The following is a 23,367-nucleotide window of genomic DNA, read 5'->3' as shown; positions in this document are numbered from 1 at the left end:
TGAGGAACAATAGTAACGGAAGCAAAATGTTAAAAATTCACCAAATAACTAAAATACAAAATTGCAACAGATGGTTCAAAAAATAGTTATCTTTCAAAGAATTTTTAAAGACGAGCTAATAAAAGAATAGAGACTTGGTTTAAGCCTTTCTTGCAGCACGACCAAAATACTTGGCCTTTTCCTCGCTGGTCTGGAAGTGACCATGTCCCCCCTTCGATGAGGTATCGACGAACTTGAGATTAATCACCTCCATCGCAAGACGAGAAGTCTGCCTTAGCAGTGACTGACGAAGAGTCACAACTCTCTTCTTTGGACCCATGCAGCAACCCTTAATCATCAAGTAGTCATCCTTCACTATACCGTAATGTGCGAATCCTCCCATTGGAGTTATTTCCTTCTCAGTCCTAAGTTTGAAAAAAAGACATACCCTTTCCTCTGTGACGATTAGCTCTCTTCCTTGGTAAGAAACCAAGAGAACCATGTCTTGGATGCTCAAACTTCCTGTGAGACATTCTTCTTCTCCTCCTAATTCGTTTCAATAAACAGTAAATTTGAAATCAAGCTCTAATCAAAATAACTCTGAATCAGTTCTCTATTGATTCGACTAAGATTCTAACTAAGTCTGAATCGTAAAATCTTTGAAAATGGAGGTGGAGGAAGAGAGAAGAAGAAGAACCTGAAACTCCGATGAGCCCTGCGGCGTAAGACTCTGACGAGAAGTGAGGAATAAAAAACCTATTTACGTTCCTTTTATACAAAACCTTAAACACGTTTTTGAACATTTTTAAAATGTGAACCCATTTTCCTTATTGGGCTTCACAAAAGCCCAAATCAATGGAAATTAGGGTAAATAATTGTGCCCTATATAATGTCATCTTCATCTCTCAGCTTCCGTCTTCTATACCATACTCCAAATCTCGTTTTTGTTCAGTTCTTAATTTCAGTCTGCACTTTTTTTTCTTAGGTTTGAAGAGATTGATGAAATCAAATACATCGATCGCTAGTGTCTTGAAGACGCGATGAGCGTCGATTTTCCACACGAGATTTCTGACTCTTGATCTGTTTTTTTCTTTTTCGTCATAAAAAAAAATTGATTTGATTTCTTTGGTGGACATTAGATAGTATCATCCCTTTTATAATAAACAGTGACAAAAAAAGTTGGGGAAAAAAAAAAAATATAGTATCATCCCCAGCATGTTATTTTTAAAAATAAATTTAGTACATAACAAAATGTTTACGGATGTTAAAAATAGTATTTGGATCAAATATTAATCATAATCATGACAAGAAACACTTGAACCCCACAAATTATAAGCATAAACAAAACAACTCAAGATCTTTAAACGAAAACAAACAAAACGAAAATCTGTGACAGTGTATTCTTCTACTTTTTCTTAAACCAATTCAATCGAGTGTTTTAAGACCATTTTGTCTGTCCTATGACGTATGTTCTGTTCTGTTTCGCTTAGTTTTACGGTTTCTTATGGTTTTGAGCTCATATGATTTTGTTCTGAACCCTTGAATTCTCTAATAATGAAAGCAAATTATGTAGATATGAGTTTGTTCTGTCTAATTATCTTAGTAATGATGTTGTCTTAAAGAGTTCGTGTTTGATGCTTTCCTTAGGTGTGTTTGGTCTAGGTAACAAGTAATGAAATGAGTTTGTGTTTGATGCTTTTATTAGATGAGTTTGGTCTAATTATTTTAATGCTTTTACTAGAATCCAAAATATTTATAATTTATCATTTTAAAAGTATGATTTATTTCTCTTAAAGAAATCCATGCATGACTCTACCATTAAATAATAAAAAATATAAGAATTCAACACAAACTCTAAACTTTGAATTGTTCAAATTTATAATTAAAGAAAAAAAATAGAGTCACTTTATCATTGAAAATTGTCTTAGGGGTATAAATTAGTTTAAGCAACTAAACCTTGTAGTTTAATTGTTCCAAAACTATAAGCTAACTAATTTTGATATCAAGTAAAGAAATTCCCACTTCATAGCAGAAATTTTCAAGCATTTTACACATACTTCGTAACCACCAATATCGTCAAGACACGTGTACAACCTGCGTAGACTTTCTCCAGCAACAATCGTTGACTTGTCTTATCTACGACTACGACTCAATCAAAACCTTACACTTCCTCCTCCGTCACTATCAATGGCGGATCATCTCTTACTCTCTCTTTCTCAATCTCTCTCTCTCAATCTCATACTGATCCCAAACACTATCCATGGATTACCAAATCTCACTAATCCTAGCCACCAGCATAAGCTCCATCTTCCTCTTGCTTATCGTCTTCACCGTCGTTATGATCGTATGTCGCCGTCGTCCTCCAATCCAAAACCATCCTCGCCGGAATCGTAACTTCCCCGACCCCGATCCCGATCTAAACACGGAAACAGTAACCGAAAGCTTCGATCCATCAATCTGTGAAATATCCATGGCGGAACTCACTATAGCAACTAAAAACTTCTCATCGGATCTTATCGTCGGCGACGGAAGTTTCGGTCTCGTTTATCGAGCTCAGCTCTCAAACGGCGTCGTAGTCGCCGTTAAAAAGCTCGATCACGACGCTTTACAAGGATTCCGAGAATTCGCAGCCGAAATGGACACTCTAGGTCGTCTCAATCACCCAAACATAGTTAGGATCCTCGGTTATTGCATCTCGGGATCAGATCGGATTCTTATCTACGAGTTCTTAGAGAAAAGTAGTCTTGACTATTGGTTACACGAGACTGACGAAGAGAACAGTCCATTGACTTGGTCAACGCGCGTGAATATCACGCGCGATGTGGCCAAGGGTTTAGCTTATCTGCATGGTTTACCGAAACCAATTATACATAGAGATATCAAATCGAGTAATGTGCTGTTGGATTCGGATTTCGTGGCGCATATTGCGGATTTCGGATTGGCGCGAAGGATCGATGCGTCGAGGTCGCATGTGTCGACGCAAGTGGCGGGGACGATGGGGTACATGCCACCGGAGTATTGGGAAGGGAATACCGCGGCGACGGTTAAAGCTGATGTTTATAGTTTTGGTGTATTGATGTTGGAATTGGCGACGCGGAGACGGCCGAATTTAACGGTTGTTGTGGATGAGAAGGAAGTTGGGTTGGCTCAATGGGCTGTGATCATGGTGGAGCAAAATCGGTGTTATGAAATGTTGGATTTTGGAGGTGTTTGTGGTAGTGAGAAGGGAGTGGAAGAGTATTTTAGGATTGCTTGTCTTTGTATTAAAGAGTCGACTAGAGAAAGGCCTACTATGGTTCAAGTGGTGGAGTTATTGGAGGAGTTATGTCGATTTATGTAGTCATATTAATCCAATAGGTAAATGTAATTAGTCTTTTTTATCACACAAGTGAAGTTCGTTACATATTGTAATAATTGGGTAAAATATTCGGACCAAAAGAAGTTACAAAATAAGTTTCTATGTTCTGCTTATTTACGTTTTAGTTTTAGAGATTTATGTATTAGGAACTAGAGTGTTTTGTTTTTTGACTTTACGTCTATGTGCTAAACATCGGCTGAGATAATTAACTTTTAGGATCTTCTGTCAATCTTTAAAATTCTATTGATTTTTGAATGATTGCAAAGAAAACAAAACTTGAAGTGATTCTATCAATTTTAGGTTTCATTTAAAATCATTAGAATTGAGGATTTAGAAAAGGTAAAAAGGCATTTGGAACTGTTTAGTGTTTACCATGACAGATGAAGGAGCACACACACGTACTGTTGCAGTAAAGTGAATAAAAGAAGTTATTCTAAACATGAGAGATTCGTGAGCTTTATTTTATCGTGCCATACAAATATACAATCATACTTTAACCATTGTTCTCTGCTATGAGATAAGAGATGCTTCTTTCTTTCTTTCTGCAAGCATTTTATTTAATTTGGACTCCAAAAATAAAATTAAACACCTTGATTAGACTGTTTAAGAAGAATTCAGATTAATTATCAAGACTTGTTTTCAGAAAAGTATAAAATGAATGTTTTCAGGAAAAAAATATAAATGATTTTATTTTTTTTGGTAAAATATATAAATGAATAATGATAAATAAGGAAAGATACTACAATTAACATATATATACTCATACAATCATACGATGCTTCTTGGGCCTAGGTTAGCGAAAACCATGAATAAGATTGATTAATTAGGTCAAACTTTATCGTACGATACATTATTTAAGAGTCTCACCGATTTTGTGTTCATATCTCTCATCAGATAAGAAAATACAAATACGATCATGAATGGAGAAGAAAACTCAGATTCCATCCCTATCGATCTCATTCTTGAGATACTCTCGAGATTGCCTGCAAAGTCAATCACTAGGTTTCATTGCGTCTCAAAGCTATGGGGTTCCATGCTTTGCCGTCCATATTTCAACGAGTTGTTCTTGACCATATCGTCAGCTCGTCCACGTCTCTTATTTGCCTTTTCAAAACACGGTGAGTGGAGGTTTTTCTCGTCGCCTCAGCCTCAGAATCCATATGGGAAGTCATCTTTTGTAGCAACTGCGGATTTTCATACGAAGTTCTCTCAAAACCTAAACATTTGTAACTATACTTCTGGTTTGGTATATTTCTCTGCTATGTGGATCACAAAGGCAGATGTCATATGTAACCCTAGCACGGGACATTATGCGATGTTACCTAAATTGTTGTTGACGTATGGAGAGACGAGAAGCTTTTTTTTGTTTGATCCGGTTGGCAAGCAATTCAAGGTATTGCTCATGAATAAGATAAACAATAATGAAACAAAGGACATTCATATTTTGACATTGGGAACTAGAAAAGTGAGATGGAGGAAGATCCAACAATGCCCCTTGATCCATATTGTTTCGCATGAATGGATATGCATCAATGGGGCTTTGTATTACATAGCTTATAACATTGATGATTTCTTGGGGTATATAGTTTGCTTTGATGTCAGGTCCGAGAAATTCAAATGTCTAAATCTAAACCAAGACTGTTTTTCTGAACGATCTACTAAATTGATATACTATAAAGGTAAATTAGGTGTGGTTAATTTGAAGTATGCTCATGGCGGTGGATTTCCCCTTAAGTTATGTATGTGGGTTCTAGAGGATGTGGAGAAACAGGAATGGACAACATCTGTGTACACTTTGAGGGATGAGGATAGAGTCGTTAAGGTTTACTACGATCTTTTTATTGTTGGGATAACTGCTACAGGTGAAATTGTTTTGGCGAAGAAAAAGGTATGTAAGCCGTTTTATGTCTTCTACTTTAATCTCGAAAGGAACACTCTCCTAAGTGTTGAAATCCAAGGTTTTGGAGAATACCAAAGCTGTTGTAGTGTTCACGCCTTTGTAGACCATGTAGAGGATCTTAATGTTTACGCCTTTGTAGAACATATGAAGAAAACATATGAATATGATGCAACATCAATAAGCCCATCAGAACAGAAGCTTTAACCCACCTAGAGATGATCATCAAGTGAAGCTCGGTGCTCACCTGGAACAAGTGCTAGCAAATTCAATGCATTGGGTCTTTTTGATGATGGTTAATTTACTGATGCTTCCCTTGCAAGTTTTCTTCATAATATTGCAGTACATTTTTGTTTTATTCAAATCACAACCATGACTGAAGTTTTCTTCATAACATTTATTACATTCTAGCTATTTGGCCTGTGAGTATCACTTCTCATTTGGGAAAAATGTTATTTAATACCTGAACTTTCAAAAAATGGCCAAATTAACCGTGAACTCTTGAAATGGTCGTTTTATACCTCAACAAAAAGTTGACTTCTAATTTAACCTATAATTTATCGTTGACTTCTAATTTAACCTATAATTTGTCGTTGACCCGGCCAAATAGACTCACCGTTAACACTCCTTAACAGCGCTCCTAACAGCCGTTACAAAACATGGCCTAACAGCCGTTATTGTTGGTTTAAGGACAAAAACAGTTGTTAGTTACGCTGTTAGGAGAGCTGTTAAGAAGTGTTAATGGTGAGTCGATTTGGCCGGGTCAACGATAACTTATAGGTTAAATTAGAAGTCAACTTTTTGTTGAGGTATAAAACGGCCATTTCAAAAATTCACGGTTAATTTGGCCACTTTTTGAAAGTTCAGGTATTAAATAACATTTTTCCCCTTCTCATTTACAATTTTCACATTACTTGGGAGCATATGAATGTTTTTATCAGAAGTTCTTTTAAGTCTTCTCCAGTATTCTTGTTTTCACTATCCATATGAATGTTTTATCAAATGGAATATACTCTACATTTGATGTCATATTCTATAAGATAAATAAAGGAATATACTCTTTGAGTGCTACGTAAAACAAGAACATGTGGTCATTGAAGTTATTTCCATGGAATTGGGTAAAAAGATATAAATAACACAAAACATTTGTATAACCAAGGAAACTTTAGATCGAAGCCTAGACACTAATCTCCGAGGATCCGATCTCTTGGTTTAGATAACACAAAACATACAAAAATTATAACAGAACAAATTGTACCTGAAGACTATGTTTCTTTCTCTATCCATCTGTCTCTAATCTTTTGTGCGGCCAAGTTCAACATCTTTTGATTGTGTAGTTTCTACACCTTCCTTCAAAAGTTCAAACTCTTCCTCTGTTAAGCTATGTTTCACACTGTTTAAAGCCTTTGCTGCAATAATCGACTGTTTCTCCAATTCCATTGCCCAACTATAGATTACCATCCCAACAATCGCAACAATCATCCCCGCTACGTTTTTGAAAGTCATTGCAGAATCAAATAGGAGCCATCCAAGCGTGAGGATACAGACGGTTTTCATGTGACCAATAACTTGGAACGATACTGCTGAAAACCGCCCGATGCAAAGGTACTGGCTTATGTTGCAGAACACAGCTAGACCACATGAGAGAAGAATGAATAGCTGCAAATTGTAGAACATTAGCCAATGATAACATAACAATACTAGCAGAGCCATGAAGAGAGATACTTACAAAGCAACCGGAAGACATATTATACTTCATAATGAACTTCCCACTAAGAAGATAATCAACTAAAGGACCGACAACAAGAAGCGAAAAAGCTTGAATCGGCGCTGTTTTACTCAACAACTCAAAGGACCCAATTGAATATTTCTTCTGTAGAGAACCTATTAACTAAGCAACACAGAAGGAAAAAACACCAATTGATCAGATTTGAATTCCACAAGCTTCAAAACCAAATCACCAAACAAAAAGACTTACAATTTGCTGCAAGGATGACGAGAAAATCGCAACACAAGCACAGATAAAACCTTTGGCATTAACTTTAACATCAGTCACAGTACAAATACCAACACCAACAACAACAACCACAACAGATATTTTCACTTCTCTTGAGTATCTCTTGCTATGTAGAATCCATTCCATTACACATACCACAGGAATCATGCTCAGCTTCGAGATCTAATCAACACAAAAAAATGTGAATCCACTAAACCAAAATCAAAGTCTATATATGCTCAAATCAAAGCAATTTGATTCTATATGCTCAAGATCGAGATCGAGATGAATTACTTGGTAGAAGCCAACGGAATTGAGCATGAGACTGAAGTTCATAGCAGCAATAGAGACATTAGCGACAATGGAGAACCAAATAAGCTCCCACATAGGTACATGCTTCGAAGCAGAGAATCCGGTAGCGTTTGATACCATACCGACCAATGCGGTTAAAGCGAAGTGGAAACCGGTGAGAGTTGTAGCTGAGAAAACAGAGATCGGAAAAATCATCAGATCTCAAAAGCGAAATTGATTAAAAAGAGTGAGAGATCGGAGGAAGAAGACGAACCGAAACTAAATGCGAATCCAGAAGAGGACATAAGTTGTTTATTCGCCATGATGATTCCAACGGAGCTTATCACATTCATTGCCCAAGCTCCCATATCGGAGACTGCTGAAGGAGATTTTCTCTCATTCTCCGCCGCCATCTCTGGTCAACTGTCACCACCACCACCGTAGAAGGAGATTTCCGGTGATGCGATCTCGGAGATAGAGAGATAGAGAGAGAAAGAGAGATTCACGCTTTGTTGGAGGCTCACCTTCTGAGAGATTCTCTTTTCTCTCTTTCACGTTGAGAAAAATATCTGACAAATCTCAAATCTGAAATAAATACTTTTAAAAAGGAAGTTGTGTAAGTAGATTTAGTTTTTACTTTACCCGCATCAAAATTCATCATTACAATTACATTAAGAAAATCATTGATTATGTTTTTTTTTTGGACAAGAAAATAATTGATTATGTAGTGACAAAAGTTGTAGATGAGTATTATGACAAAATTGATAATCGAATTTTTTTAGTTGTTGCAAATTTTGATTTTAACGATTTTTTGTAATGAGATTTGAGATTTTCTGTAAATTAAATCTTTAAAAAATATTTCGTGATTTGAAGATTTTCAATTTATTTATTTATGACTAAAGAAACTCTCAATTAGTGGATTAGACAAATAAATCTTGAATTTTGCATTGAATTGACTAAATTATTCACAAACCTTAATCAAAATTATCTGTTGATTTTTTTTATTAACTCTATACAATTTAATTTACAACAAATGTAAATGTCCAAAAATGATATCGTATTTGACACATATATATGGATAAAATAATGTAAACATATTCTAAAATAAATATCATAAGATTGTGTTATGTAAATAATATAATTACAAATATTTGTTTATTTGCATAATTTCCAAATATTTTTAATATTCTTTGAACTTTTTGTGTCACATAATAAATTCTATAACTATGAAACAAACCAACTGTGTGAGAGTACTTTTTAGCTAATATTTTGAATAAAACTATTATTTTCATAAAAACCAATACATATTTATCGAACTGATAATATTATTTTCCCTCTCTTTTTTGTATATGAATATTTTTAAATTTTTCACCATGCATCATTTCTAAGGAAAGTAGGAATAATTAATATGTTTATAATTTACTATATATAAAAAACAACACAAATAAAAGAAAATGACACAAATATATAGTAGTGCTTGTTGACCAGTAACTTAGGCAGATTATGAGGCGAAGGGAACCTCTTTTCATGCTGCCGTTATTTTTGCATTACGCAAAGTCAAAGTCAAAGTCTGTTGGTAACTTTTTGTTTAAGCAGCCAATCCATAAAAGTAAGTCATAACTTTGCATTTTCTTCATGAACTAGTGGAGATCACATTAAAATATTTCGTTTTTTCATGTAAGAAGCATGAATATTTACGATAATGTAACTGATAAATAAAAAGATGACTGGAGAAGTTTTTTTAAAATAATAATAATTAAAGAACATAAATCGATAATACAAAAACAAAACGGAAAGATGAAAAGGAATTATCGTAGAGGTGAGACATTATCAATTTTCTTAATTCCTTAGATATCCAAAAATACAACTATAATATTTTTTCAGACTTATATAAGAATAACTATAGAAGCTTACAACCAAATGAGTTATTAGATCAAATGGTTTCATCAATTCAATGAGTTGAGTTGTAAACTTATAATGAGTTAACATATTAAATATTAATGAGTCTAAGCAGAACTTCTATACTGATTAAATATTATTAATCTTTTCCAAAAAAATATAAAAATATATATACATATATAAACCACACTTCAAAAGAAAATTTAGATTTTCTCGAGAGTTAGTTTTGTAAGTTTTTTGGTGAACATAAGAAAACATTATCTTCGACTTTTGTTGTGAGTACTCTAAGAGGCCTTGTGTTTTAGAAAGAGGAAGTAAGAACTTGGGCATGTAATCTTTTGATTAATTATTTGTCTCTTATTATTATTTTTAGATTGTAACCTGCTAAGTTTCATATGATATGTTTGATTTAGATGCTGTTAAAGAAGTTAAAGAAGGCAGGTCAACGTGAGATATGTATTTGGAAAACCTAAATATAATAGAGATGAAAAATCATTCCAATTTGAATGTTTTCAATATTTGAAAGAGAATAGACATCGTTTTGGTACGCAGACATACATGGTGATGGACGTTCTTAGCATTCATGTTACAAGTGTGGCATCTGAATCTTCTATTAGCATTAGGTCTTCTGTTATAAACAAATATTGAAGCCATCTATATTTATACATTTAATCAATAATTATTTAAGAATAATCATTTTAGCCGCTCGAATACGACGACGAACTTCTCACCAAAAAACCACCCAGCTAAAAGTTGTTGGAGCCTCTTTGTTAAAACAAGTTCCAACATGAATTAGAATGACTCGAGACACTTGATAACTCTTAAGGGTTTGACAGATTTAACTAGACTCAACAAACCTCAACATAATGGCTTTTGAGAGTTTAAACAAAAAATAATTGTATATGATCTTGTACCATTTTCCAGCTTTGAACCACTTAGTGTTATATGCCAGGTTTATTAATTGACCAAAATGTGAACATGATGTCTTGATCCACGCAAACTTTTATTTAACCTTGGAAATGTTTGGTTGATCATTAGTGCTATTAATGAATATACATTGTTCTTCTTCATTTTCTTAAAAACGACTCCATTTTAACACTCACAAAGTAATTTGCCTTTAGTCTTTGTTTTTAATAATATCTCAAAGGCTCAAAACTCATAAAGCATACCTTATGTTAAGAAGATAGTCAAAACTTTGAAATGTACATGTGAAATAGGTTTATGACACGTTCTCAATCCGTGCCCTACAAACTGCCAATCGATTATCATCACCATGAAATAATTTTAATGAACGTTTCAAGCATCATCTAGAGCCTTCAAGCATCATCATTGTTCAAGAAGAAAACAAATGTCGTTCGAGGCCAAACATGTGTTTAATTTTATGATATAGTTAAAGAAAAAAATAGAACCGAATGATCTTAGTTATAGTTTGGTTTGGATTTACATATATACTGGTGTATTTCTGCTTACATCAACCATTTGATTCCTAATATGTAAGATATTAGATACATATGCATATATTGTAAGTCATGATATCGAAATGATCATCTAGCCGATTGTCATGCTTAAGATAGCAACTCGTGATATCAACAAAGCAAAGAAGTCCTTGAATGTAGAAGATAGCATAACCGGTTTAGTTCGATTTACAATTGAACACACTAATTTGGGGTAGACTTATTATTACTAATTAACCGGGCATATTCATCTTTGAAGGAGATTAATTAACTTGTTATTTTCATAAACATTTTTTTATGTGCTTTGTCCAGCCTTTTCTTCAAGCTTAAATGAGATTAACTTGTTCTAAACAGCGTTTTAAAGAAAAATGAAAAGACAGAAGCATCACCAAAATCTGCCAGGATATTCTCTACTAAACAACAATACTACATTGTTATAAGTTCAAGCATGTGAAACGAGATTCCAATTCAGCCGAGAACCATTCACCCATTCTCAATTTGATTCAAGTTATATTGTAATTTCAGATTTGGTTATAAATTGATATATTATTGCATCATGACTATGTAATTTCACATTTAAATTAATATAAGCTTTGTCAAAAAAAACGATGGATATATGATTTGATAAAGTCATTACGAATACTGTATTCGGAATACAAATGTCCATTGGCATTCGACTATGTAAATAAATAAATAAGTAAAGGAAACGAACTTCGTCCATTTTTTTCTTCCTTTTTAAATTAAAGAATGATGAAAAATAAGTGAGATAATAATAAAATCTACAATAATTTTGTGGAATTATTGTGAAAGCAAACGGAATTGTTATGATGATTAGTTGTTTTGTGTAGATTAACCAGTTTGATGAAGACATCAATCTCGCAAGCAATCCTCAAGGCTCCTTCGTACGAGTGTCCGAATTCTTCCTCAGACAACCTCAATAGATCTTCCAACATTGGGTGGTTTAGCAAATTAGCTTCAACTTCTAGCTTGCATTGACTCTCTTTATCTTTACCTACGTAAACCCGAACTCTTCCTTCTTCTGGTAATGCCGATGTTCTCGAAGATGAAATGTTCTTCGCTCCGCACCATAGTAGCTTCTTCACCAAGGTTCTCATTCTCCTTGTAATTTGTTTGAATTAATAAAATGCTGATCTCAAGACTTTTGTTTCTTCTCTTAAAATTTGATAATGTGTGTTTTGTGTTTGTAAGATAACATTGTGAGATATACATATTTATATGTATAAACAAGTGTCATTGGGTTTACGTAGTGGACAAGAAAAAAAGGAGAAAGGTCGAAGGGTTCTATGAAGAAGTTGCGGAGAATCATATCGTTTGTCGCACCGCGTTTAATTTACTTGGCTTGCAGCTTAATAGGCTTAACCAAACAATTGACATTTTATACCGGTTTTCAAAAACTTTGATTCTAGCAATAAATGATAGTAAAATACTAAAAATGCCTAATAAGAAGTATGACTTCTCCACTCAATCTTATGATATAAAGTTACGTTATCACCAAGAAAACAAGCTTTAATTGCCAATTTAGTTTATTGTGAATTTTGGTTAACCGGTGGAACCGGACTATTGATCTTGAGCCGAGCCGAATCAAGTCGTGGATAATAATAAGAAGAAGCCACCGATTTGGCAGGTAGGAATGGAAGTGACTCGACGTGCTTCTTTCTTTAATCGTTTGTTTTCATATTTGATGTATTGTCTAGAATGGGTTTTATAGTTATTCTATTACAATATCATCCCAACTTGTTCGGACAAATTTTACAATATGTTATTTTATCATAGCTGGATTATTATATGTTTGCTATATCTTATATATTAATGATTGCACAATGACCATGTTATACCATGCAGATATTTAGATTGCAAAATAATTTGATTGGTTCATTTCTTCTTAACTTTAGGGAAATTAGTTATTTTTATTTCTTTTTGTTAAAAGAAAAGATTAAATATGAATCCTTATACAGTCTTATAGTGGATGATATAAGGTGTTTTTTGTTTTCTTGATGTTATTATTTAGAAGGTTAACAGCCACATTTTAAATGTATTAGACCGTTCGTCACAAGACTTAGCTACGGATAAATGTAAGATGTGTGGTATAACTGTATAAATAAAGCACATGTCAACAATTAGTTAATGATCATAAATTCATAACAAGATATGATTTATGTGTTCTTAATTATCCTATTCCCTATTTTTCAATTCTCTTTCAAATTTTAAACTCGATTTTTTACATTTACCGAAAACCTAATATTTCTTTGTTAAAAAGATAAATATTGGTCAGTTTTTTTTAAAAAATTGTTTTTTGAAATCTAAAAACCCAACGATATAATGCTGAAATTATCATTTGGATAGATTTGGGACTCTAAACATTTGTAAATATTTTTGATAGCATTAATATAAAATCTGTATCAAAATTTAAGAGTTAAAAAAAAAAAAGACACGAAGTTGGATTCAAAGTCGAAGATTCGTCCCCATTTCTTAACGAAAAATAATGGGAGCTTAAGTGTTTGAAGATGTTTGATAGTGATACGGAAATCAACGTGGAATTGCGTCCTACGAGGACAATTCTTTTGTGAAGCTGAAGAATATTTTAATTACTAGGAAAATAATTGGGATGTTTCGGTGATGTTTTCCTCACCAGATTTGATGTTTGTCGGCGGTGAAAGTTGATATCGGTATATTTTGATGACTCTTCATCTTGTGTTGCAGTTGTAATATCATGTAGACAGTTGTATTGGATAAAGTCAAAATGTCAAAACATCTCTATGCCTAACTTTTATTTCTCCACAAATCGGTGTAGATTTTAAAGTCTTGTTTCTCTTTTAGTGGGTTAGCCAAGCAAAATTTTTTTTTATTTTTGGTGGGTTACTTCATAATACACTTATCAACTCTAGCTAGGTCGATGAGGCTTTCTGTGTGGTAGCTCGGCATCGGCGATCAGATAATTAGAGTTGATAGAGACATTATCGGAGGCTGTGGCACAAGAGCAAACAAGGGCAACTGGCTGCAATACCATTTAAAGAGAGTGACGGGATCCAGGATGGAGAAGGCTAGATGGATCAGGGTTAACCCTTTCGCTGCCATCTTCGTCACCGGTTCGAGCCATGCTGAAATCTGGTGAGGTTGTTGGTCGACTAGGATCACGAAACAACTAGATTCATAGATCTGGACGCATGTGTGAGATTAAGCTCAAGTTCACGCATTTTTACAAATTTGACTTTGAGGAATCTTGGCATGGTGGATCAAGTTTCATCGAAAACAACTATCAGTCTAGAGGACCCGCGCGAATATAAGATTCTGGAAAGTTTGATAAAAGGATATCCAACCACTATAAACCAAAGCAAAGGAAGAACGTCGTGGTGGTCGGGAAGGTGACAAAAAAGAACAAAAAGTTTGCGAAAAGTGGAATAGAGACAAGAGACTAAAAGATGGATAGATACATCTTTACGCCGGCGAGCAAAGACTCCACCAGTATTGAAAAACTGGTTCATGCGGCTGTCCTCGATTATTGAACCTGCGTGAGAGAGTTTTTTTTAGCTCAATACAAAAGTAGATGGTTAATATTTTATTCGACCACTAAATTATTAAGCTGAAAAATAACTCGAGTGAAAAATATGACACATATCAATTACTTTTATAATGTATTGATAAGAAAGATTAAAATATGAAAATCAAATATACTCAATTGCTATAAATCTTTTACCAACTAACAAAGGTTGAAGAATGAAAACTAAAATCTAATTTGACATAGTTAAAAGATATAAAAACGATAATATGAATATTAGATTATTTAAATACCTTATAAAAATAAAATTTTATAAATGATTGGATCGAGTCTCCCCGTAGTGATTACTATCCAAAAGTATCTATAAACTTTATAAACTTTTCATATTCAATTAGGGACATTTTTGAAAATAGACAACTCAATGGAGCATTTTTGAATAATGGGACATCAAAAGAGGCATTTCAATAATTTCAAAAAATATTACTTCTAATTTAAAATATTAAAAATGATCTCACATGTTCCTTGTTAAAAAGAAATTCAAATACACAATATTAAATTTATTTTAGTTTTCATATATTTTATTAGAAAAATAAAATTAAAATGAATAATAGGAAATTTTAGATTAAATCATGACACATGCATGTTGCAATGTAAAATTAGAAACACTATGATATATGAATCTTATATAGAATCTAAAAAAATATGAAAATAAAAATAAAAATTATTAGAATTAATTAAAATAAAATAGAAAATTATAAACACGATTATATATGAATCTACGATAATGCAAAAATAAAAAATGGAAAAATGAAAAAAGTAAGAAATTTAAAATATACAATAATATATTAAGTTAAATATTTACAAAAGGAAGAAGTATATATTGATGCCATATAATTCTAATTGTAAAAAAATCAAATAAACAACATGCAAACTTAATTGAAATCTTCACATATTCTTAACTGACCAAAAATTATAGAAGTATATCATATAAAATTTTAAATTCAATCATGATATATGACAAAATTAAATCATGATACGTACCACTATACTATTAATTAGTAACTTTTTGAATAATAAAAAAATAAGTAAGTAATTGCTAAAAACATTGTAGATCATCCCACAGCTTTTTTCAACGAACCCTAATTGTTATTCTTTTCTTATTTCCTTTTTCAATTTGTTGATAAGAGAAACTTCTTCGTCTTCTATGTCTTCTTCTTCTATGTCTTCTTATCAATTTCAGTTCAATTTGATCACAGTGTCATCGCTTCCTTGAGCTTGCTTCACTTCCCTGAAAATTTTGGTAGGTGTGTTCTTTTTTCCTACCGTACTGTTTCTCCCGAGGTCTGATGTTTTTCCTTTGTGTGTGTTCACGTATCTGGTTCTCTGTTCGATTCAATGTTACAGCTTCTGGGTATCATGCATATTGTCTTCTTTAAGAAATTAGGTTTAAGAAAGACTCGATTTTTTTGCTCTGTAGACAAACTTGGCGATCGTCTTTGCTCCCAGATTTCATAAATGTGTAGTCTTTCTTAGTGTTTCTCTCTGTAATGATTTGGGTACTGTCTCAAATTTAATGACATTGCTTTAAACCCAGTCTAAAAATTGAATATTTGAGAAAGCTTGTATTTTTATTGAAGTTTAATGATCATGTTTTTTCGTGTAGAGAAGATATCTCGAGTTTATCTGTGTCATGGTTGCGGTTGATTCCACTTTTCCTAGCCATGGTAGCTCTTATTCTAGTAGAAGGAAGAAAGTTTCTGCTTTGGAACCGAATTATTTCGGTTCAATGTGTATGGGAGTTTACAGTGATGATGTTTCAATCTCTGCAAGAGAAGTAGCTCAAGATTACTCTTGTGACAGGTGCAACTTGTAGTTAAGTTTTTCGTAGTTGTGAATTAACTAGTTGGATTGTCAATCTAAAAGAAAAACTGTATTTTTGCTTTTCAGCTGTGGTGATTTGGCTACTGTATCTTCCGCTTGTTGCAATTTTGATGAACTGTGTGGTTTGGATTCAGCCTTGGAGATGGGATGTCGTTCAAATGAAGACTGTCGTGCGGGTCAAGAGGCTTCTGGTAGTGGCATAGCTTCAGGTCTAGACAAGAGTGTTCCAGGGTATACCATGTATGCAAGTGGTTGGATGTATGGTAATCAGCAAGGTCAGATGTGTGGCCCTTACACGCAACAGCAGCTATATGATGGGCTATCAACTAACTTCTTACCGGAGGATCTTCTTGTATATCCAATTATCAATGGTTATACTGCAAATTCTGTACCACTTAAGTACTTCAAGCAGTTTCCAGATCATGTCGCTACTGGCTTTGCATATCTACAAAATGGAATAATAAGTGTAGCCCCATCTGTTACTTCATTTCCCCCTTCTAGTAGTAATGCTACAGTCCATCAAGATGAGATTCAAACAGAGCATGCAACTTCTGCTACTCATTTGATCTCCCATCAGACGATGCCTCCACAGACAAGTTCTAATGGTTCTGTTTTAGATCAGCTAACACTAAACCACGAGGAATCAAATATGTTAGCTTCATTCCTCTCATTGGTAACTTCCTTTCAACGGTGAAAACTCAGTTCACAAGTTCATCAGACATGATGGCTCGAGTTCACATAAGAATTTTCTTTAATGTTTGGGTTTTCTGTTAGGGAAACGAACATGCTTGCTGGTTTCTCGTTGATGGTGAAGGTAGAAATCATGGTCCACATTCTATATTGGAGCTTTTTAGTTGGCAGCAGCATGGATATGTTTCAGATGCAGCCCTGGTAAGCTTTTATGAATATAGACTTTTTAAAGATTTTCTGAAAGATTGTGATTAGTTAAATTTCATGCAATTTATAATGATTTTGATCCTGTTGCCTCTTTGTAGCCTTGTGCCTAGCTTTGTTTCTTCATGCATCTTCTTTTCAGTTTTGAGGTTTTTAGTTACTATTTTAGAATACTTGGTTAGAATATATGTTTTCTCCCCTTCTTCTAATGTTTGTGATAGATCAGGCCATCTGGTGTTTATCATTTTGCTTAAGAGTTTTTGTTTTGTAGATACGTGATGGTGAAAATAAGCTTAGACCAATCACATTAGCATCGTTAATTGGTGTATGGAGGGTGAAATGTGGTGATGCTAATTGTGACGAGCCAGTGACTGGCGTGAACTTCATATCCGAAGTTTCGGAAGAACTCTCTGTTCATCTTCAGAGTGGAATAATGAAAATAGCTAGAAGAGCTCTACTCGATGAAATCATCAGCAGTGTGATTTCAGACTTTCTGAAGGCCAAGAAAAGTGATGAGCATCTCAAGTCTTATCCACCCACTTCTGCTGTTGAATCCATATCGGTAGCTCTTTTTATTATACATTGAACTATCAAACTTCAGGGGCTATCATTGAATCATACACTAATATGGTAACTTTTGGTTTGCGCAGTCTCGGGTTATTAATGCGGAGAAAAGTGTTGTCTCAAACACTGAATCTGCAGGCTGTAAGAATACAATGAATGAGGGGGGTCATAGTAGTATAGCTGCAGAGTCGTCCAAATATACTAAATCTGTTGGAAGCATTGAGAACTTTCAGACATCTTGCTCAGCTGTGTGTAGAACGCTTCACCACCATTGCATGCAAATCATGTGGAATGCAGTCTTTTATGATACTGTGGCAACTCATTCATCATGTTGGAGAAAGAACAAAATTTGGTTTCGGTCTTCTGATATCTCGACTGTTAATTACTGCAAAGGTTCCCATACAAAGTATTCAGACAAACCTGAATCATTTGAGAGTGTGAGCTTATAAAAAGTTTCTATGACTTTAATAGATTAAGTGTCATTTTTTTCTAATTAGCTTTGCTCATCAATGAAATGAATTGTCATTTTTAATGTTTTGCAGTTTACTTGTAGGGTGGATTCCTCTTCCTCTAAAACTGCTTACTCTGATGAATTCGACTTAGCTACCAATGGAGCCAGAGTTCGTGGATTGTCATCAGATACTTATGGAACGGAAAGTGTCATAGCAAGCATCTCAGAACATGTTGAAAATGAACTCTTTCTGTCTCTTAAAACTCACCTAACTGATTATACTAGTATTCTCATTAAAGATGGAGCGAATAATACTACTAGTAGTGCACGAGATGGCAAAATGCATGAGGTAAGGAGACAAAATCTCCTTGTTTGGCAATTTTTAGAAGTTTTCTAAGGGAAAAGCTATCCTTTCTCGTTCTGCCATCTTTGCCATATGCTAGCAAGTGGGGGCTGAATTCAAATTGTTTCAAATTGCTGCAGGAAAACCCGCCATCTCTTCAGGGTTCCTTCCGTGAGCAGTATAATTTGGAAGGGTCTAGTAAAAAGAAGAATGGCTTAAATGTGGTTCCTGCTAAGTTGCGGTTTTCCAATGATTTCAGTGATTCTCAGAGACTGTTGCAAGAGGGAGAATCCTCCGAGCAAATCACATCTGAAGATATTATTGCTAATATTTTTAGTACAGCATTGGAGACATCAGATATTCCTGTTAATGATGAACTTGATGCTCTGGCCATTCATGAGCCACCACCACCTGGATGTGAAAGCAATATTAATATGCCATGTCTGCGCTATAAGTATCAGCCTGTTAGGTCCAAGGAATCCATTCCAGAGATTAAAGCATATGTTTCAATGGCATTATGTAGACAGAAGTTGCACAATGATGTTATGAGAGATTGGAAATCACTGTTCTTAAAGTGTTATCTCAACGAATTCCTTGCTTCACTGAAAGGAAGCCATCAAGTTTCTCGTAAAGAAACATTGGCACTGAAGAAGCGCAAAACTGTTACTCGGAACAAAAAGCTGGTACAGTCTAATATATCAAATCAGACAGCAGAAAAGCTAAGGAAACCATGTGTCGGAGCGTCTGAAAAAGTTCTGGTTAAACGATCTAAGAAACTGTCAGATTCTCACTCCATGAAAGAAGTCCTTAAAGTCGATACACCCAGTATAGATTTGTCAGTTCGGAAACCAAGTCAACAGAAGATGAGGAATACTGACCGGCGGGATCATTGTATGTAATCTCAGCCTCTTTAATCTGAATTAGAGAAACTTGACTCTTACCTCATATTGTTTTTTTTTATTATTATGCAGGTATCATAAAGGATGCGACGAAGCTCCATAAAGAAAAGGTTGGTAAAGATGCGTTTAGTAAGGTGATCTGTGATAAAAGCCAAGATCTTGAAATGGAAGATGAATTTGATGACGCACTCCTTATAACAAGACTAAGAAGTAAGCTTTCTTTGTACTATATAGGTGTGATTCTATGTAGGTATCAGGGTTTATCTCTCTTTTTTCATGTTCTTTTTGGTGTATATTCTGTTAGGAATATCTAGGAATAAAACAAAAGAGTTAAGAGAATGTAGAAACGCTGCAAAATCATGTGAGGAGATTTCAGTGACTGCTGAGGAATCTGAGGAAACCGTTGACTGCAAAGATCATGAGGAGAGTCTTTCAAATAAGCCTTCTCAGAAAGTGAAAAAAGGTAAAAAAAAAAACTCCTTTATTTGTTTCCTATTCATAAATTCGTGTCGTTTGACTTTGAGCTCTTGAGCTTCTTTACCATACAACCCGAGCCTACTGATATCATCCTTCTGAAAAGCAGCTCATACATCAAAGCTAAAGAGAAAGAATCTGTCAGATGCTAGAGACGAAGGTACAAAATCTTGCAATGGAGCAGTCAAAAGTTTTACTGAGATTTCTGGAAAGGAGGGTGATACAGAAAGCCTTGGATTAGCAATCAGTGACAAGGTTTCCCATCAAAATCTCAGCAAGAGACGGAAAAGTAAGATCGCTTTGTTTTTATTCCCAGGTTTTGAGAATACCTCCCGCAAGTGCTTTACTAAATTACTATCTCCAGAAGATGCAGCGAAGAATGGTCAGGATATGTCAAACCCTACTGGTAATCCTCCAAGACTCGCTGAAGGAAAAAAGTTTGTGGAAAAGTCTGCGTGCAGTATATCACAGAAGGGCCGTAAGTGTAAGTGTAGTGTCATATTTCTTTGGTGTTTCCATTACGAAAATATCAGGCTACTTGAATGCATGGGCCCAGATTTTAACAGTCGTGCTTTTTTCATGAAGCGTCCCAATCCTCAATTCTAAAAAGAAAGCACCAGTTGGATGAAAAAATCTCCAATGTACCTTCACGTCGGAGGTTATCTCTCTCTTCCACGGATTCTGAGGATGCTGTTATTAAGGAAGACTATGATGTTCGAAATGAAGAGAAGCTTCCCTGTCATACATCAGATAAGCTGCAAAAAGGCAATTTCCTGCAATTTTTCAGTTTGTACCGTCCATGGGTTTATATTGTTTTGCTATAAATCATTTACCTCAAATGACATGTATTTGGTTGGTTTCTGTAGTAGGTCCAAATAAATTGATACGTAGAAGGAAGCCATTAGCAAAACATACAACAGAACGTTCTCCAATTAAGGATTTGTCAGTGGATGATGGCAGGCCTAAGCCGATTGCATTAAAACCATTGGAAAAACTGAGTTCGAAACCAAGCAAGAAAAAGCTGTTTTTGTCAATCCCAAAGTCTGATGGATGTGCACGCACATCTATTAATGGTTGGCATTGGCATGCATGGTCATTAAAGGCCAGTGCTGAAGAGAGAGCCCGTGTTAGGGGAAGTTCTTGCGTACACATGCAACATTTTGGTTCCAAAAGTAGTTTGACTCAGAACGTTCTTTCTGCAAGAACTAATAGGGCAAAACTGCGTAATCTTTTAGCTGCTGCAGATGGGGCTGATGTCTTGAAAATGTCTCAGTTGAAGGTGTGATTAAAACAAAAACTAGTTTTCTCTTTTAAACATTATACACGTATGTGTACTGATCTTTTGTTTCTATTTTTGTTACATTGGCGACAGGCTAGGAAAAAGCATTTACGGTTTCAACAAAGCAAGATTCATGATTGGGGTCTTGTCGCACTTGAACCGATTGAAGCTGAAGACTTTGTGATCGAATATGTTGGAGAGTTGATACGTTCTTCTGTAAGTATGACTTGTTTGATTATGTGTTCCATTAAGTATTTTGTGGGTAGTAGTAGTTCTATACAGTAGCCTAGCCTCTTTAGTGAACCTTGTTGTTTTATTCAAGGACAGAATGTTATGCGCTTTCTCGCTTACTTTGGTTGTGATTGTAATTTTAATATGTCCATCTCACAGATATCTGAGATACGTGAACGCCAATATGAAAAGATGGGAATAGGAAGCAGTTATCTTTTCAGGCTTGACGATGGCTATGTGGTTAGTCATTTGTGCAATACATTTAACTCTTATCTTGTTTATGTCAATGAGTGAATGTTCTGAATCACTTGTTGCTTTTCATGACTCTAGCTTGATGCCACAAAGCGAGGTGGCATAGCGAGGTTTATCAACCATTCATGTGAGGTAATTATATGCATAGTTTTGTATCATTGGTTAGTTTGTTCGTGGATTTTGGGTCTTATAGAAGATATGTGCTTCTGCAGCCGAACTGTTACACCAAGATTATAAGCGTAGAAGGTAAGAAAAAGATATTCATTTATGCTAAGCGGCATATAGACGCCGGTGAAGAAATAAGTTACAACTACAAGTTCCCATTGGAGGACGACAAAATCCCCTGTAACTGTGGAGCGCCAAAGTAAGTTGCATTAGTTTCATATTTCGTTTTACGATTTCTTGGTTTTGTTACTTCTTATATCTCACACTGTTCTTCACATGTATCTTGAGTGAGATGATTTGTTTAAAATGAAAAATTGTTGGATATGTTAGTATAATAGCCTTGGTGTCTCTATTTGAAGTATTTTTTGCTTTACTTACTTTTAGTGTGTATTGCTTTTGTGAGCAGGTGCCGTGGATCGCTAAACTAAAAAGAAGGACGTGGTTTTCAAGACGAAACTGAATCGGGTGTGTCTTATCCGCGGTTTTCAGAGTTTACCGGGAGAGAAGGATGATGAATCTCTCTTTTGCAAATGCATCTCCTGCAGCAGATGAGTCTCCTCTCTTTCAATTGAGAACTGTAACTAATTTTTGTCCCACATACTAACACTTAGAAATAGTTATTTTCCTTTTAACACATATTTTTCTTTTCCTTTTGTTGTTGTTGGCGTTAACAAGACAAGATATATTATAATCAAGGCCAATTTTTAAACAAATCTTGTTTATAATAATAGTCCTTCAAACAAATGAGCTGAATCTTGTGTGTGTCCAACGGAACAAGAGGTTATTTATTGTTAATCACCATTTTTGGCTATCCATTTACAAAGAAATGCAACTTAAACAAATCAGGTCTTTGTGATTTGGACAGAAATAAAGGATAAGAGATATGGTCAGTGTTAAAGTTCAATGAAAGCAAAGAGGTTTTAATTTTTTTTTAGCATATAATTTTCTTCTTCTATGTAGGTTGTGTTATTATGTCATGTTTGGTATTTATATCAAATTTTAATGTTTGCTTTCGTTTGCAGGAATCGTAAATATTAGGACTCTCAAATATCCATTTCCTCACTTTATATGGTACGTCTAATGTTATTTTGTATTTTCTCTTGTTTTTTTTTCTTACTATTCCAACTTATTGGACACTGGCACAGAGAGATATCAAGTTTATATCAGATGATTTGGTGATTTTAGTTACTTCATCAGAATCTAAATTGGGACTGATACAGTAGAAAAATTAGGAGCATCTTTGTGAAAAGCCCCAAGTTGTTTTGCCATGAGATTGTAATAGTTTAAAACGTCTCTTATATGTACAAGCTATTTTAGCTATGAAAACACTCTACATGTATCCGAATACAAAATCTTTCTCTTAACGAATACTTTTGGTTTCTTTGTTTCGGAGGACATAAAAGAAGTTTTTTTCTCCCTATTATATTTGATTATGTCAAGGTTGTGTACGTTTGCTATCTCCGGTTAAAAGCCAAATTTATGTTGGCCAAAAAAAAAAGTAGTAGTAGAATATTCAAAAGAGAGAATACGAAAATACTGTAAG

General features: G+C 34.5%; 5 protein-coding genes, 1 non-coding gene and 1 pseudogene across 16 annotated transcripts; 4 read left to right on the top strand and 3 right to left on the bottom strand.

The window, feature by feature from the left end:
* Positions 1 to 86: 86 nt before the first annotated feature.
* AT5G42445 lies at positions 87 to 702 on the bottom strand (annotated as a pseudogene). Of its 2 annotated transcripts, none has more exons than one of them (2): positions 677 to 702; positions 87 to 525 (listed from the first exon to the last, which is right to left on the bottom strand). The 2 variants fall into 2 exon arrangements; another variant differs by lacking the exon at positions 677 to 702 and having other exon boundaries at positions 144 to 328; positions 428 to 487.
* A 268-nt stretch (positions 703 to 970) lies between these two features.
* Positions 971 to 1,054, top strand: AT5G06305. Its single transcript, NR_142907.1, has one exon. It is a non-coding gene; the product is annotated as an other RNA (small nucleolar RNA).
* Positions 1,055 to 1,875: 821 nt separating this feature from the next.
* On the top strand, positions 1,876 to 3,551 carry AT5G42440 (Protein kinase superfamily protein). Its single transcript, NM_123609.4, has one exon. The coding sequence runs from the start codon at positions 2,240 to 2,242 to the stop codon at positions 3,317 to 3,319; it is 1,080 nt and encodes a 359-aa protein (NP_199059.1). The 5' UTR covers positions 1,876 to 2,239; the 3' UTR covers positions 3,320 to 3,551.
* A 702-nt stretch (positions 3,552 to 4,253) lies between these two features.
* On the top strand, positions 4,254 to 5,441 carry AT5G42430 (F-box and associated interaction domains-containing protein; the record flags this gene model as incomplete). The annotated part of the gene is made up of 1 exon (NM_123608.1): positions 4,254 to 5,441. The coding sequence occupies one exon, from the start codon at positions 4,254 to 4,256 to the stop codon at positions 5,439 to 5,441; it is 1,188 nt and encodes a 395-aa protein (NP_199058.1).
* A 784-nt stretch (positions 5,442 to 6,225) lies between these two features.
* Positions 6,226 to 8,098, bottom strand: AT5G42420 (Nucleotide-sugar transporter family protein). Of its 2 annotated transcripts, NM_123607.5 has the most exons (5): positions 7,796 to 8,098; positions 7,525 to 7,709; positions 7,213 to 7,413; positions 6,964 to 7,125; positions 6,226 to 6,893 (listed from the first exon to the last, which is right to left on the bottom strand). In NM_123607.5, the coding sequence occupies exons 1-5, from the start codon at positions 7,932 to 7,934 to the stop codon at positions 6,528 to 6,530; spliced, it is 1,053 nt and encodes a 350-aa protein (NP_199057.1). In that variant the 5' UTR covers positions 7,935 to 8,098; the 3' UTR covers positions 6,226 to 6,527. The 2 variants fall into 2 exon arrangements, with proteins under 2 accessions (NP_199057.1, NP_001078689.1); NM_001085220.1 differs by lacking the exon at positions 7,213 to 7,413 and having other exon boundaries at positions 6,323 to 6,893; positions 7,796 to 8,095.
* A 3,393-nt stretch (positions 8,099 to 11,491) lies between these two features.
* AT5G42410 (SAUR-like auxin-responsive protein family) lies at positions 11,492 to 12,103 on the bottom strand. Its single transcript, NM_123606.2, has one exon. The coding sequence runs from the start codon at positions 11,987 to 11,989 to the stop codon at positions 11,654 to 11,656; it is 336 nt and encodes a 111-aa protein (NP_199056.1). The 5' UTR covers positions 11,990 to 12,103; the 3' UTR covers positions 11,492 to 11,653.
* A 3,404-nt stretch (positions 12,104 to 15,507) lies between these two features.
* SDG25 (SET domain protein 25) lies at positions 15,508 to 23,238 on the top strand. 8 transcript variants are annotated; one of them, NM_001344444.1, is made up of 21 exons: positions 15,510 to 15,691; positions 16,055 to 16,251; positions 16,339 to 16,945; positions 17,047 to 17,163; positions 17,438 to 17,728; positions 17,817 to 18,167; positions 18,273 to 18,530; positions 18,665 to 19,415; positions 19,496 to 19,633; positions 19,728 to 19,886; positions 20,007 to 20,186; positions 20,262 to 20,381; positions 20,483 to 20,662; positions 20,764 to 21,176; positions 21,270 to 21,392; positions 21,567 to 21,647; positions 21,738 to 21,791; positions 21,872 to 22,023; positions 22,231 to 22,604; positions 22,690 to 22,741; positions 22,847 to 23,208. In NM_001344444.1, the coding sequence occupies exons 2-19, from the start codon at positions 16,082 to 16,084 to the stop codon at positions 22,250 to 22,252; spliced, it is 4,167 nt and encodes a 1,388-aa protein (NP_001318731.1). In that variant the 5' UTR covers positions 15,510 to 15,691; positions 16,055 to 16,081; the 3' UTR covers positions 22,253 to 22,604; positions 22,690 to 22,741; positions 22,847 to 23,208. The 8 variants fall into 8 exon arrangements, with proteins under 8 accessions (NP_001330664.1, NP_001318731.1, NP_001330666.1 ...); NM_001344449.1 differs by having other exon boundaries at positions 22,231 to 22,741; NM_001344451.1 differs by lacking the exon at positions 22,847 to 23,208 and having other exon boundaries at positions 15,512 to 15,691; positions 22,690 to 22,742.
* Positions 23,239 to 23,367: the final 129 nt, after the last annotated feature.

The sequence above is a fragment of the Arabidopsis thaliana genome, chromosome 5, assembly GCF_000001735.4.
Source record: "Arabidopsis thaliana chromosome 5, partial sequence".
NCBI classification, from domain to species: domain Eukaryota; kingdom Viridiplantae; phylum Streptophyta; class Magnoliopsida; order Brassicales; family Brassicaceae; genus Arabidopsis; species Arabidopsis thaliana.
Note: the sequence above shows the minus strand (reverse complement) of the source record. Positions and strands in the feature narration are given on the sequence as shown.

Excerpts from the sequence above, each read along its gene's own strand:
- AT5G42440 (NM_123609.4), top strand. The coding sequence starts at position 2,240 with ATGGATTACCAAATCTCACTAATCCTAGCCACCAGCATAAGCTCCATC.
- AT5G42420 (NM_123607.5), bottom strand. The coding sequence starts at position 7,934 with ATGGCGGCGGAGAATGAGAGAAAATCTCCTTCAGCAGTCTCCGATATG. Across the intron at positions 7,126-7,212 it reads CGTCATCCTTGCAGCAAATT|TTAATAGGTTCTCTACAGAA; the intron begins GTAAGTCTTTTT and ends TGTGTTGCTTAG. Across the intron at positions 6,894-6,963 it reads ATATGTCTTCCGGTTGCTTT|CTATTCATTCTTCTCTCATG; the intron begins GTAAGTATCTCT and ends TACAATTTGCAG.
- AT5G42410 (NM_123606.2), bottom strand. The coding sequence starts at position 11,989 with ATGAGAACCTTGGTGAAGAAGCTACTATGGTGCGGAGCGAAGAACATT.
- SDG25 (NM_001344445.1), top strand. The coding sequence starts at position 16,082 with ATGGTTGCGGTTGATTCCACTTTTCCTAGCCATGGTAGCTCTTATTCT. Across the intron at positions 16,946-17,046 it reads TAGCTTCATTCCTCTCATTG|GGAAACGAACATGCTTGCTG; the intron begins GTAACTTCCTTT and ends GTTTTCTGTTAG. Across the intron at positions 21,792-21,871 it reads TTATCAACCATTCATGTGAG|CCGAACTGTTACACCAAGAT; the intron begins GTAATTATATGC and ends GTGCTTCTGCAG.